This window comes from Bos taurus, chromosome 22 (assembly GCF_002263795.3).
Source record: "Bos taurus isolate L1 Dominette 01449 registration number 42190680 breed Hereford chromosome 22, ARS-UCD2.0, whole genome shotgun sequence".
NCBI lineage: Eukaryota > Metazoa > Chordata > Mammalia > Artiodactyla > Bovidae > Bos > Bos taurus.
In genome coordinates, this window is record NC_037349.1 from 51,564,696 (window position 1) to 51,579,245 (window position 14,550).

At 47.7% G+C, this 14,550-nt stretch overlaps 1 protein-coding gene across 1 annotated transcript; it reads right to left on the reverse strand.

The window, feature by feature from the left end:
* Positions 1-10,041: 10,041 nt before the first annotated feature.
* Positions 10,042-12,002, reverse strand: CAMP (cathelicidin antimicrobial peptide). The gene is made up of 4 exons (NM_174831.2): positions 11,784-12,002; positions 11,056-11,163; positions 10,832-10,903; positions 10,042-10,230 (listed from the first exon to the last, which is right to left on the reverse strand). Exons 1-4 carry the CDS (start codon positions 11,982-11,984, stop codon positions 10,114-10,116), a joined length of 498 nt encoding a protein of 165 aa, NP_777256.1. The 5' UTR covers positions 11,985-12,002; the 3' UTR covers positions 10,042-10,113.
* Between the last annotated feature and the right edge of the window lie 2,548 nt (positions 12,003-14,550).

Below are 14,550 nucleotides of genomic sequence, written 5' to 3' on the forward strand. Positions count from 1 at the left end.
CTAAGTCAAGTTTCTGGTCTATGCTAAGTGAAGAGAGAATTGTGTCAAAATCTCCCAGGAGGGTCACGCAGCATGCAGCTTACATAGAGCACAAAGGCCCCTGGCATAGGCCTGCATCCTGGAAAAAGGGGCACCTTTGGTTTGAGCAAAAGTATGTCTGCCCAGTAACGGCATATTGTTATGACTCTTCTTTTTTTTTTCTGATTTGCACAGAGCCACTAAAGGTAGCCATGTCTCTGCTGTAGCTGAGGATGACAGTTACCTACTACTATGACAAACCACCTCAAGATTTCATGGCTTAAAACAATAATGACTGAACTTGTATGTCTGTGCATCTGCTGGGTGATTCTGCTGCGCTCACCTGGACGCACATGGCTGCGTTCAGCAGTTGGGTCCAGCGTGGTGTTTCCTTCTGAGCTGCTTCTTTGCATGGTTATTTCAAAGTTGCAAGAAAGCAGGCCTCCATTCATGAACTTATCAAGCTTCCTCTTGAGTCATGTTTGCTGATACCCCACTGACAAAGGCAAGTCACATGGCCAAGCCCAGAGTCCATGTGGGAAGCAACCGCACAGGCACAGATGCAGGGAGGTGTGAATCACGAGGGAGCATTAGCATGACAATCTACAAACTGAAAGTGAGATGGCTTCAATTTATATAGAGAACTTATGAAAACAAATATTCGCACAAGCCAAGAAAAGAGAGAAATAGCCAGAGAAGGAAGGCTGAAGCCTTGCCCACATACTTGTACTCATCAGGCTCCTCTCCCGAGTGTGTCCTCTGGTGTGTGTTGAGGATTGTCTTCACACTAGGACCCCACCCACACTCCCTGTGAACAAAAGGCTTCTCACCTGAATGTGTCCTGAGGTGTGATTTCACCCTAAAGTCTTGGCCACAGTTCCTCCACACGTAAGGTTTATGTCCTCTGTGAATCCTCTGGTGCTTAATGAGGTCTGACTTTTCACTAATACCTCACCCACACAAAAGGCTTCTCCCTTGTGTGTGTCCTCTCATGCAGTGTGACTTGAGGCTAAAAGCACACATAAACTTTATCCCCTGAGTGTGTACTCTGGTGGTTTTAAGGGGTAACATCTAAAAAGCCTGGCCTATGCTCCCTACGGCTTCCCTGGTGGTTCAGATGGTAAAGCATCTGCCGATTCCTGGGTTGGGAAGATCCCCTGAAGAAGGGAATGGCAATCCACTCCAGCACTCTTGCCTGGAAAATCCCATGGACGGAGGAGCCTGATAGGCTACAGTCCATGGGGTCGCAAAGAGTCGGACACGACTGAGCGACTTCACTTTCACGCTCCCTAGTATTTAAGGCTTTTCCCCGTGTGTCTTCCGATGTCCGATGAATATGACTTCGACTAAAGCTTCACCCACACTCTGCACACGGAAGATGTTCCCTCCCCATGACAGCCTGCATCTGAAGAGGTTTGACTTCTGGCTAAAATCCAGTTCACACTCTACAAACCGGATTGCTCCAGATCCTGAGATTTCTACCCTCTCGGGAACGTTGTCTGTTTCCCCAGAGATTACCCTCTGGGTTAGACTGAGCTGCACCTTCAACACTTAGTTGGCTCCTTGAGAGTTTACTGGTGGTCCCTGGGGTGGGCTGGAGAAAACCACTGAAGTCCTACTGCCATTGGAACTTGAAAACGAAGGGGTAGAGACCCTCACTCTTTGATGTTCTGCTTTGCCCACCACCACCCCTCCCCGCAGTAGTTTTTATCAGACTGTTGTTGCTGCTACTGCTGCTGCTCAACTGGGCAAGGATCTCCTGGTTGGTGTTGATTTCCTGCACATGAATCTGGAAATAGGATGACTGCTGAGAGCATGCTGGCTGAGAATCTGCTGACTGCCAGAGGACAGAGAGGCCAGGGATGGATTTGTGGCTTTGAATCTGAAGAGTTTTCAGTCAGAGTAGTCACAGGAAGGGTTAGCTAGGCTTTTCCTCCTTGTCATAATGTCTTATAGTCCATTCATCATTCACAACCATTAATGTCTGTCTCTCCAAGGTAAGTTTCACCAGACCTGTATTTCCTTCAACCCCTTTTGACTCTTTATTTGGAAATAATTTCAAACATACAGAAAAGTTGCAAGAATAAGGACAGTACACAGAACAGCTCTGTACCCTTTTCCCAAACTACTTATTGCTAAAATTTGTGTTATATATGTGTGTGTACACGTATATGCAGAGAAGGCGATGGCACCCCACTCCAGTACTCTTGCCTGGAAACTCCCATGGATGGAGGAGCCTGGTAGGCTGCAGTCCATGGGGTCGATAAGAGTCGGACACGACTGAGTGACTTCACTTTCACTTTTCGCTTTCATGCATTGGAGAAGGAAATGGCAACCCACTCCAGTGTTCTTGCCTGGAGAATCCCAGGGATTGGGGAGCCTGGTGGGCTGCCGTCTATGGGGTCACACAGAGTCGGACACGACTGAAGCGACTTAGCACATGTGTATGTACATACATTTTTTTTCTTTGAATCAGTGCATACAATCATGCTCTTTACCTATAAATACTTCATTGTGTGTCTGACAAAAGTAGGGATATTCTTTTTCATAACCACAATACAGTTATCAACTCTGGTAAATTTAACATTTATATAATATTTTAACAACTATCAGATCCTCCTGCAATGCAGGAAACCCTGGTTCAATTCCTGGTTCAGGAAGATCCCCTGGAGAAGGGATAGGCTACCCACTCCAGTATTCCCTTGTGATTCAGCTGGTAAAGAATCCACCTGCAATGTGGGAGACCTGGGTTCCATCCCTGGGTTGGGAAGATCCCCTGGAGAAGGGAAAGGAAAGGCTACCCACTCCAGGCCACCCATTCTGGCCTAGAGAATTCCATGGACTATATAGTCCATGGGGTTGCAAAGAGTCAGACACGACTGAGCAACTTTCACTTTAACTTAATGACTATCGTATGTATTCCAGTTGTCAGTTGATCCAATAATGACTGAGCGACTTCACTTTCACTTTTTCACTTTCGTGCATTGGAGAAGGAAATGGCAACCCACTCCAGTGTTCTTGCCTGGAGAATTCCAGGGACGGGGGAGCCTGGTGGGCTGCCGTCTATGGGGTTACACAGAGTTGGACACGACTGAAGCGACTTAGCAACAGCAGCAGCAGCAGCAGCAGCATTTTCCCTATAGTACAGGATTGTCTACAATCATATTATAATTAGTTATGTTTCCTTAGTTTCCATTAGTGTCTCTTTCATGAGATTGGCATTTCTGAAGAACAGAGTTCTTTTTTTAGAAAATCTTTCTCATGTTTAGAATATGTATAGAACATTCCTGACATTTTCTTATGATCAGGTTCAGATTATGTACCACAGTCAATTTTTTTTTTAAGATTTATTTATTTTATTTTTAGGCTGTGGTGGGTCTTTGTTGCTGCTTTTGTTGCTGCACACAGGCTTTCTCTAGTGGCCGCAAGCAGGGGCTACTCTTCATTGCAGCATGGCGGGCTTCTCATTGTGGCAGCTTCTCTTGTTGCAGAGCATGGCCTCTAGGCATGCAGGCTTCAGCAGTTGCAGTGCATGGGCTCAGCAGTTGCAGCTTGTGGGCTCTAGAACACAGGCTCAGTAGTTGTGACACACAGGCTTAGCTGCTCTGCGACATGTGGGATCTTCCTGGACCGGGATTGAACCAGTGTCCCTTGCATCACAAGGTGGATTCTTAATCACTGGACCACCCGTTAGTCAATTTTTACTTATTACATATTTTATTTGAATCAAGCAAAGAAAACAAAAAACAAAAACCTCACAGTAGAACCTATTATTCTATATATTATCCCAAAAAGGAATCTTCCAAGTAAGCATCAGAGGCATCGTCAGCTTTGTAAGCATCTGCACTTATACTAAAATTATCTTCTAGGCCATAACCAGTTACACTGACACATAAGCTACAACAATTTGTTTCCAACAAGAGAACAATCTTCATGACAAATATGGGAACATTCTTTCTGACTTTTTCTATGAAAAGAAAGAGTAGATTGATAGAGGAGTCCCTCAGTCTGGATGTCTCTAATACAGAAGATAGTGGAGAATAATGGCTAACCAGAGCACATGTGAAGCCTCATTTGAATTTCCCCATTCATTATCTGTCCAACTTCACTGACTCTTTCAGGACAGAATGAAGGATGCTAAGACATGTTGCTCTAGAGGGTCTACTGAGCCCAATCAAGTCAGGACCCGCACTGATCCAAAGGAAGTACTCTCTGGAGCCATGAGAGTTCTGTCTGGGATCACAAATAGAAGAATGGGTTGGGAACAGGTGACTAAAGCTAATTCCAATCTCTTCCTTCTTTATTGCACATTTCTAAGAAATAGAACTGTTCACTTTATGAAAGAATGTATATGTATCCAGGACTTCCCTGGTGGTCCAGTGGTAAAGAATCCACTTGACAATGCAGGCGGCACAGGTCTGATCCTTGGTGGGAAGATTCCACATGCTGTGAGGCAACTAAGCCCATGTGCCACAACCACTGAGCCCGTGCTCTAGAGCCTGGGAGCTACAACTACTGAAGCCCTAACCCTAACCCGTGTGCCTATGCTCCACAATAAGAGAAACCACCTCGATGAGAAGTCCGTGCACCTCAACTAGGGAGTAGCCCCAACTCACTGCAACTAGAGAAAGCCCACGCAGCAGTGAAGACCTAGTGCACCCAAAAATAAATGAATATATATATATCCATAATGTTCAGAGTAAAAGCCAAGCCCTGAGAGGGGCCCACTAGGTTCTACATTCTTTCATAACCTATCGGCTTTCTGACTCCATCCATACTCTACCTTTGTTCACTCCAGTCTGAGCTGCACTGACCTCTGTCCTGCTGCTGTGCACTGACAGGTTCCTATGTCTGGAACACCCTTCTCCCAGATATATTACTGGTACATCCCAAGAACACAGAGCTGGACTTAACATTTAATAGTTAATGAATACTTTTGAGTGAACGGGTGATAGGAGCAGAGTTAATTAAGAAAGACCTTGAAAGCTTAGACAGAAGACAGACACATGTTCTGTTCTCAACACTGTTGGGATCAAAGGCTCCTTCTCATAGTCTGTGTTTTGTAACATCTCATTTACTGTCTCGAAATGAGATTCATATTGAATAAAATGTCCCCACACACAGAATTTTTTAAAAATAGTGCCCTAACCCAAAATATAAAAGAGAAATAAAGGAAAGTAATTCACAATAAAATACTATGCTTTTTAATATGAATTTATTGGAAGGACTACATTAGGAGACACAGTGAAATAATCAGATGCTTATCGCTATAGGCACTTCACAGTTACAAATGGAGACAGACATGGATGTGCCTTATTGATGATGCGTACCTTCTTCTGATGACAGACACAGGTGTGCTGTATGGGTAGGAATTCAAATACTACAGCCAGCAATGCCACTGATGATGTAATGTTTTCTTTTTTTTTTCCAGCTATGCCAAGCAGTGTGCGAGATCTTAGTTCCAAACCAGAGACCGAGTAAAGGCCATGGCAGTAAAAGTGCTGAGCCCTAAGCACTGAACCACCATGGAACTGCCATGCCTTTCATATTGATGAATACTTTGTGATAAAGTTCAAAACAATTTTCCCCTTGATTTACAATCTACTATGTGAAAACTACTTTACAATATTATCTAAAGGAGATTTATATTCTAGATTCAGAGCATTATAAATAGATCCATGGCCTGGAGAGAAAAAAACAGAAGAGGGATGAAGAATTGATACAGGCTTAAGAAACATTTTTTTTAAAAAGGAATGTGTGGATCTTGTCAAGATCCTGATTCAAATTCACAAAAGACTTTGAGATGATCAGGTAAATTTGAACACAGGCCAACTATTAGAAAATACTAAGACACTACTGATAATGTGGTTATATATATATTTTAAAAATCCTTATTTGTTATAGCTACATTGTGATATATTTAGGAGTGATATATCACATTATTTGGGATTTGTTTTAAATAATTCAGCAATAAAAGAACAAAGATATACAGAGAAAAGGAAGAATAAATCAAATGTAGCAGAACAGTATAAAGCCTGAAATGGATCCAATATTATCCAAAGTTTCCATGTAAAAGATTAATTTATTAATAACTTGAGGTAATATACTTCTCAGAATCAATGAAATGCATGAGCATCGTGATAAAAACAAGTCCAAACTACACTGGCTAGCTGAATGCAAATTTAAATGGGTGAGTCTTCACTGAGACAGATGGAGAAACTAGGTGAGAAGCTAAATGGAGTGAAGTGGAGCCAATTTAAACTGATGAAAGCAGTTCCAAACAGATACAAGCAGAAAAGAACAGAACAAATCAGAACTATTTAATTCATAGCTATGCCAAATAGAGAAAAACCTTAAAAAAGCTTCTGACAGAAACTGATGTTTAACTCTGAAACTAGCAGTCTTAAGAGCTCAGGAATATCCAGAATAACTTTGTATCTACCAATGGAGGCAGTTTCAAGTTTTCAATAAATGAACAAAAATGTGATTTATGATATCAAATAACTTTGCAGTTGTTTAGTCACTAAGCCCGACCCTTTTGTGACCCTGTAGACCGTAGCACTTATAAACCACAAAACTGGTGACTTCCCTGGTGGTCCAGTGGTTAAGAATCCGCCTTGCAATGCAGGTTCAATCCCTGGTCAGGGAACTAAGATCTCACCTGCCCTGGAGCAACTAAGCCTGTGTGCTGCAACAAAAACTCAGCCCAGCTAAAGTAAGATAATAATAGTAAAAAGAATCAGTTAAATACACAGAACTGAAAGATCTAGTTACACTTTTAAGATTTTTTAACTTGCAGGACTCAGAGGGGCCTCTTTTAATATTTTCTTCTCCTCCTTGCTCTCTGTACTCTGATCACGCTGGCCTCCTTACTTTCCTATCTCTGCACTGATTGTTTCCATGCCCAGAAGAGTCTCCCACCACACCCACATATATACCTTCCTTACCTCTTTCAAGCTTCTGCTCACACATAGTTCCTCACAGAAGCCAACCCTGATCGCCCAACTCTGCCTCTACACCCTGGCACTCTGGATCCCCCTTATTCTGCTCTACTTATATATTTGTACATATTATACTTAATATAATGTCCTCCCTCCCTCATGATCCAGGTCAATCATAGGTTGGTCATATCTACACTTTTTATTGCAGAGGAAGAAGGATGAATGGCTGGCTGGATGGGTGGGTGGAATGAAGGACAACCTAATCGTAGTATGTGGAATATATGGCATTTCAAGTCAATGAGAAAACAATGTCTCTTTAATAATTGGTGGGCACAAACTACAAACTACATGGCAGTTCAGCATATATTAAAATTGCAAACGTGGCTTCTAAAACCATTAGAATCTTCTTTACTTTGGTAGAAAAGAAAACGTGAGTACCAGCAGGCATTTGGTCGTGACAGATGCATCCTCCTCCCATCTCACATTCTCAGGTCACCATCGGGTCCTTCGTTTTCTCTCTACAGCACAACCCAACCCAGGAAGGTGCCTGGTGGCTAGGGAAGAGGGGCTGAAAAAGCCATTCTGCAGGAACCTCCAAAAGTAACATTAAATGTGGTAGACCAGACCCCCTTCAGACAAGACAGGGTAAGAACGCCCTCCAGACACAACAGCTCCTCTAGGAAGCATCCCCAAGAGCCCAGGAAGGCTCTGTCAGATGCAGAAATATCCCTTCTCCCAGACCAGCGCTATCCAAGAGCAATATAGGATTTACGGTGCCAACCACATACGTAATTTTAAATTTCCTGGACTTCCCTGGCGGTCCCAGAGGTAAGACTCTGTGCTTCCACCGCAGGAGACACGGGTTCCATCCCTGGTCTGGGAACTAAGATTCCCGATTCCCGCATACCACACGGCACCACTGGGGAAAAATAATTCCATAGCAGCCATCTCAAATAGTTTTTTAAAAGGTGAAATTAATTTTATGGGCTTCCCTGGTAGCTCAGAGGGTAAAGAATCTGCCTGCAATGTGGGAGACCTGGGTTCTATCCTTGGGTTGGGAAGATCCTGTGAAGAATGTAATGGCAACCCACTCCAGTATTTTTGCCTGGAGAAATCACGTGGACAGAGAAGCCTGGGGGACTAAATAGTCCATGGGGTCCCAAAGAGTCGGACAACACTGAGTGACTAACTTCACTTCTTCAACCCTACATATCTAAGATATTATCATTTCAACACATATGCAATGTTAAATGGTTATCAATAGGTTAGGTTCTCCTCCCCCGACCCCCGTTATCTCTTTGACATTAGATGTGTTTTGCACACCTACAGCACATTTCAAAAGACGTTAAAAAAACGGTTAAAGCGAAATGTAGTCTCAGCAAAATAATAACTGTGTCGGGAGCTTTCCCGGTGGCTCAGCTGTAAAGAACCTGCCTCCAATGCAGGAGTCACAGGTTTGACCCCTGAGTAGGGAAGATTCCCTGGAGAAGGAAATGGTAACCCACTCCAGTACTCTTGCTGGGAGATCTCATGGAGAAAGGAGCGTGATGGGGTATAGTCCATGGGGTCGAAAGAGTCGGACGCGACTTAGCGACTGAACAACCACCTTGTGTCTGATGAAAAACAAGTTCTAGACTTCTTCATTATTCAGTTAGATATTAATTAACAGGACGTAAGACTGTAGTTCTTCAGTAGCACTCGCCACAATTCAAGCGCTCAATTTTCGCCGCCAGCGGATTTGCCGCTGGAGTGGACGGCGCAGACAGGACCCCCGCGGCGGAAGGCGAGGCCAGGGACTCTGGGGAGGTAGCTATAAACCACAAGAACAGGGTACTGGACAACGAGGGAGGGAACGCCGCCCCACCCACAAGGAAGGCAAGCAGTTGGGAGAGGTGGTCGCATCCTCAGCGCGCCTCTCCACAACTCCTTAGGAAATCAGCCCCGCGACACCCAGGCCCACGCCAGGCCTGCGCCTGAGGTCCGAACACCCGGGGAGGTGGTGCGGTGGGGCGGTCGCTCTCTTCCTGCCCTAGTACTTGGCCAGCTGGTCCACCTCACAGTTCACGGGCAAGCCCAGGAACTGCTCCCGCGAGGTCCGCATCTGCTCCCGGCTGGGCTACGCGGCAGCATCAAAGTTACCAGCAACCGCATCCAGCTGCTAAAAGATAGCGGGGGCCCTGCCCTACCAACGAACAACGCAAACGCAAGGAAGTGAGTCTGCAGAAAGTGCGTCACGGCGCGGCGCGCAGCCTGCCGGGAAGCGTAGTTTGGGGCCAGAATGCGACTCTAGTGGAACGGATGAGGACTGTCCTTGCGCGTTGACCTGCTCAGTTGTGTTCCAGCACGTTTTTTTGTTTTTACCACCAGTACCCACAAGCAAAACATAGTATTGTTTCCACGCTTTTGGACATTATATAGGTAGCCTTATTACATATTTACTAGCTCATTTTGCACAATTTTTTTGTTTTGTTTTGTTTTTCAATGATACACGGTAATCCGTTTATTTGTGTTCACTGCTGTTTGGTATCTATTGAAGAAACAGACCAACACTCCAATTGGATTATCATATATGTCTCCCTGCACACCCATGGAGAGTTTCTCTAAGTAGCGGTTCACAAACTTTTTGCTGTAATAATCCTTTCACACTCTTTAAATGTTTTTTCCAGTTTCATTTGAGATATAATTGACATACAGCACTACAAATTTCAAGTGTACGCATAACGAATTTACTTACCTATATTGTGAAATGAGTACCACAGTAAGTTTCCTTAACATCCGTCATCTCATAGAGATACAAAAAACAAATGAGGTCTTCTCCTTGTGATGAGAACACTTAGGCTCTACTCTCTTAACAACTTTCAAATATACCATACATCCGTGTTAGCTATGGTTGTCATTACATCCCTGTAACCGCATACCCTCCTGAAAGGAGACCTGCCTCACCCATCTGGGAGTTAATAGGAGTGATCTCTGTCTGTCTCTCTCTCTCTCACACACACACATACACTCAAGAGGACTCTCAGAGTTAAGGACCTGGTCCTGGTAAGACTTAGAGGGAAGAGAAGTGAATTTGAATGTTGATGAAGTTGTTTTTAGAAGAATTTATTTTTCAGAGTTCAGAAATCTGAGCCAGGATAACCTGATCCTAAGGACTTTATCCCCTGAAGATATCTTTGATTCTCTCACCAATTCTCCTTGCTTTTTCGAGGATTTTCTGCTGACCTCTCCGGATTGAGTCCCTCAGCCGGCGGAATAGCCCCGCACTCTGAATCTGTGAACCAGGAGGAAATAGTTGCTTTGGGGTATTGGCTCAGCATTAAAACCAGACCCCTTGCCACTTGAACACTCCGATTCCTGGGCCACATCAGGAAGCTTGGAGCCCCAGTTTACCTCCTATACGATGTTTGGAGCCTGTGGTTAAATCAACACACCACAGATAGATAAGCAAACCAAAGTCCCTTAGGTGACAGGGGGCTTCCCAGGGTCACAAGCCCATCCCAACAAAGCTGGAAGGGAACCAGGAGTTGAGAGCTCATGATTTGAGTCAATGAGTTTCAAACTTCAGCATCGAAAGAAGCCCCTGGAGGCTTTGTGAAAATACAAAGGCTGCCCCCCATCCAGGAGTCTGATTCAGGAGATCTGAGTGGGGCTGAGAATCTGCCTCTATGTCAGTTCCCAGTTGGGGACCCCAGTAGGGAACCACTGCTCTAAGGGACACAGAGCCAGGACTGGAGACCTGGGGCTCGGGGGAGGGAGAGGCCAGGGTAGGAGAACCTTTCTCTGCCCTGGATGGGGCAGTGGGTCATTGGGCCAAAGGAAATTCCACAACCCACCCCTCTAGCAGTCCTCACAGTACAAAAGGGGCCACTTACATTATTACAAGTGATGTCGAAATCACCCCTGATCCAGTACCGGGTGACTGTCCCCACACACTGTTTCACCAGCTGGAAAAGAAGGCTTGAAGTCAAACTAGAAACTCCAGGCAATATCTCCCAGCCACACCCCACCTCACCCCAGGGACTGCAATTCTTTCCCAGAAGCCCCCTGTTCAGCTCCCTGAGAAGCATTTTCCTGCTCCTTCAGCCCCCAGGCTCACCCCATTCTCCTTGAAGTCACACTGCTCTGGGGGCTGCGGGGTTGTCCTGGGGCACACGGTCTCCTTCACTGTGAAGCTCACAGGCTTTCGAGCTCCCGGGTGCTCCACCTGGTCAAGGATCAAAGTGGGGGGACTGGGCTCGGCTTATGTTTCCTTCTCTGATCTGTCTCCCTGCCCCCAACCCGGACGGCAGCCTCTCCAGCCCCCTGTGTGTCCGGCCCTGGGTTTGGTGCTGGGAGCACAGGGGAGGGGACAGAGCCCGTGCCCGGCCTCATGGACACACAGAGAGCAGGAGCGGCCCTCACAGCAGCACTGATGGCAGCGCCTCCCCTCAGAGGGGCTGAGGGAGGTCAGGGCCGCCTGCAGGGAGAGCCCTTGTCACTGGAACTTCCAGGCTGACGGAGCTCCCCCTGGCAGAGAGACACCAAGGTTCAGGGGGGACTTTAGCAGAGAAGTCACCTCAGTGACCCCCTCCATCCCTGGAGCTCCCAGAAGTCCAGGGAGCCTGAGCCAGGTGTGCAGGGTGCCTGTTCCCACAGCAGAGATGCTAAGACAGGAAGCCTGGTGCTGGGAGATGACCCAGGTCTGGGAGGGTTTCCTAGAAGAGGTGGGAACCCACGTAGTGGGAAAAGTGCCTTCCTGACAAGAGAACCAGCCTTAATGAAGAGGGCAACAGTGCCGAGGATGTCAGGAGACAGATCCCCTTCCCAGCCCCCTCCCCAACTCACATCCTGCTCGGGAGGCGGGTCTAGCTCCAGGAGGCGGTAGAGATTAGCTTCTGAGGACCTCTCATTGAACTGATCCACAGCACGAAGCACGGCCTCCCTGTAGCTGAGGTCCTGGGCGCTGGCCGAGGGCACCACTAGTCCCAGCAGCAGTAGCCACAGTGATGACCGTCCCAGGGAGAAGCTGGCCCTCTGGGTCTCCATGGTCCCTAAACTGCCTCCTCTCAGCCTGAGGGGCCCTCCTTTTATGCTCAGCCTGGGCCCTGATGCAAAGGCTCAACCAGGACTCTTCCTGACCCGCCCCATCCCTGCCTTCCTCCCAGGGTGTGAAGTGGACTTGCCTCAGCCCCTGCTGTTGCTTCATGGGATTGCTGGGTAGTAGGCAGGGAGGCCCCTGTGCAAGGTGAAGAAATGGTTTCTCCATCTCCCTGACAATGTCTTGGGCCCTGCTGTGGTCCATGGGAAGTGTCACAGGCAGGCTTGCCCAAGAGGATTGAGTATTCCAGGAGACGGAAGGGCCAGGCACTGTCTACATCTCCTCGGCTTCCCCTCTATGGTCTCTCAGGATTCAGGATAAAGAAGTGTATTGTGCACTCAACCTTCAGCTCTCAGTACTGCCTAGAACCCAATAGGGAGTCATTTAATGATGCTTGACAGTACTACTCACAACTTAAGACTTACACACACAGCTAGTCCCTAGGCAGACACAAAGCCCATACTATCTATTACTCTGTGCCCAGGCCTCAGAGAGTGAGTCCCATTTCTCCCCTCTCCTGGACTCCTCTTCATTCATTTTCTCAGTTTAATACCGTCTTGTCCTCAGACCCCACAAAACATGGTGTGTTGTCCTGGCCCCTCCCCAACAGAGCCTGAGGAAGTGTTACCTACACCATTTCCAGCAATTCTTTGCTGGCTTACATTCAAGCCCATCACAGGCTGAGCAGCCCTCCCTAGATCCAGAGGCCACACTCAAGCCTTGTCTTATCTCCACAGGTTCTGGGGACCCTCTGTCTTCCTGAACTTGCCCCTGACCAATTCTCCCTTGCTGTGCCCTCCTGGGTCCCCTCCTCCCTGGGGGCTTCTGCTGACTCTTCTCCAAGGACTCTCCTCTTAAGTCCTCCTCTTAGGAGGCAGGGCTGGCTGAGGATCATCCGGGCTGCTTCTCCTCCCACTCCTCACACATTCCTGGGGACAGCCCTTCTCAAGACACCAGTGCCCATCACACACATACGGTCTTTGCCTCTGGTTTCAAGACTCCCATAAAGAGCCTGGTTGTCCGCACTGGGCTGTTGGCTGGGTACTGCCACAGGAGCCCTGAGCTGGAAGCATGGGAGCCCCGCCTGCTCCTTCTTCCTCCTGAGGACACTCCCCTGACCTCCCAGCACACCTGCCCTGGGCCTACCCTGTCTTCTCTCCTCTCAGGGAAGCCGCAACCTCCAGACTCCACCTTCCTCGAATACCAGCTTCTCCCTGACCACTGTCCACCCTCCATGCTATTTTTCTAAGGCTCCAACACACTGCCCATTTGACCATTTCACCTCCTGCCTCCCCAGCCTACAACCCCCCGCCCTGGCATCAGGGCCTAGACAGTTGCTATTCTTAGTTTTTCTTACCCCAGACTTGCGGGCCTTGGGTGTCAGGCTGTCCCATCACCCAAATCCCTCAGGCCACTCAGAGCCTCCTGCTCCTCCCCACATCTCTGCCCCTGATATCTCTCTGCTTGCACTGCTTTACCTCCTTGGGAAGCCTGCAGGGATCTGCAGGCACAGAAGGCACCTCCTCCTCTTTTCTGACATAGGACATCAATGTTCCGGACATCCCTTCTAATTTGACCCCCAAGTGACTCCATGTCCAGTCATCTGGACAAGTCACCAAGCAGAGTGGCCAGCGCTGGGGTGTGGAGGGAGTGCAACTGGGACAGATAATAAGCCAAAATATTAAAGGGGCCCAGAGGCCGTGAAGCAAATTCTAATCCAGTTTCCCTTGGGATGGCCACGTGACTGCCGTCCAGGGGTAGTTCATGGCCTCTGTGGGCCTCTGGGACTCGGGACAATTGTCTCGGACACCACGGAAGATGGCAGCTTGGATGGATGGTGGTGGTTACACACTCAGCCTTGGAGAGGAACGAGAGGTGGGCTTCTGGGCACCCTGGTTTCCTTGTCCAGGTTTGACCCTGCACTGTGGTCAAGTTGTATCCTTTTCCCAAATCAAAGGCTGAAAGCGACTTGATTACAATAGAGCATAATCAGCAATACACGTAGTGACAGGTTCTGGGAACCCTGAAATCCTCTCTTTGCTTTCCTGCCTCTGGGCCTTTCACTCTTACACACTTCAGACTGAAGCCCTCTTCCCCCGTCCTTCCCTGATCCTTAGGAGGGTCCACTTCCGGGTCCTCAGGATGTACTTCCTGTGATGCGAAAGGTGAAAGCTTCCGGCTTTCCTGGTTTAGTCCTCACTGCCTGTCGGAACTGAGGTCTGCTCAGAAAAGACATCACAGTCCTCATCTTAGAGTGGTTGCCCCCGCCTCCACACCTGGTCTTTCAGAAATCTGCATGCACCTTTTCCCCAGCAAACTCAGGTATGAGCCCCGATCCTGCATCGCCCCCTCCTCTGCTCCTCCCAGCCAGCGTCATGTCCATGAGACTCATGGGCATTGCACCTGCAGGCTGAGCCCTGAGACTCAACTGCGTCTCTCTGAGTGCTTCACAAGGTGACAAGCATGGGCCCTCGTGGACTGTCAGCTCCATGCGAGCAGGAGCAGCATTCCCAC

Excerpts from the sequence above, each read along its gene's own strand:
- CAMP (NM_174831.2), bottom strand. The coding sequence starts at position 11,984 with ATGGAGACCCAGAGGGCCAGCTTCTCCCTGGGACGGTCATCACTGTGG. Across the intron at positions 11,164-11,783 it reads ACCCGCCTCCCGAGCAGGAT|GTGGAGCACCCGGGAGCTCG; the intron begins GTGAGTTGGGGA and ends ATCCTTGACCAG. Across the intron at positions 10,231-10,831 it reads TCGACATCACTTGTAATAAT|ATTCAGAGTGCGGGGCTATT; the intron begins GTAAGTGGCCCC and ends CCTGGTTCACAG.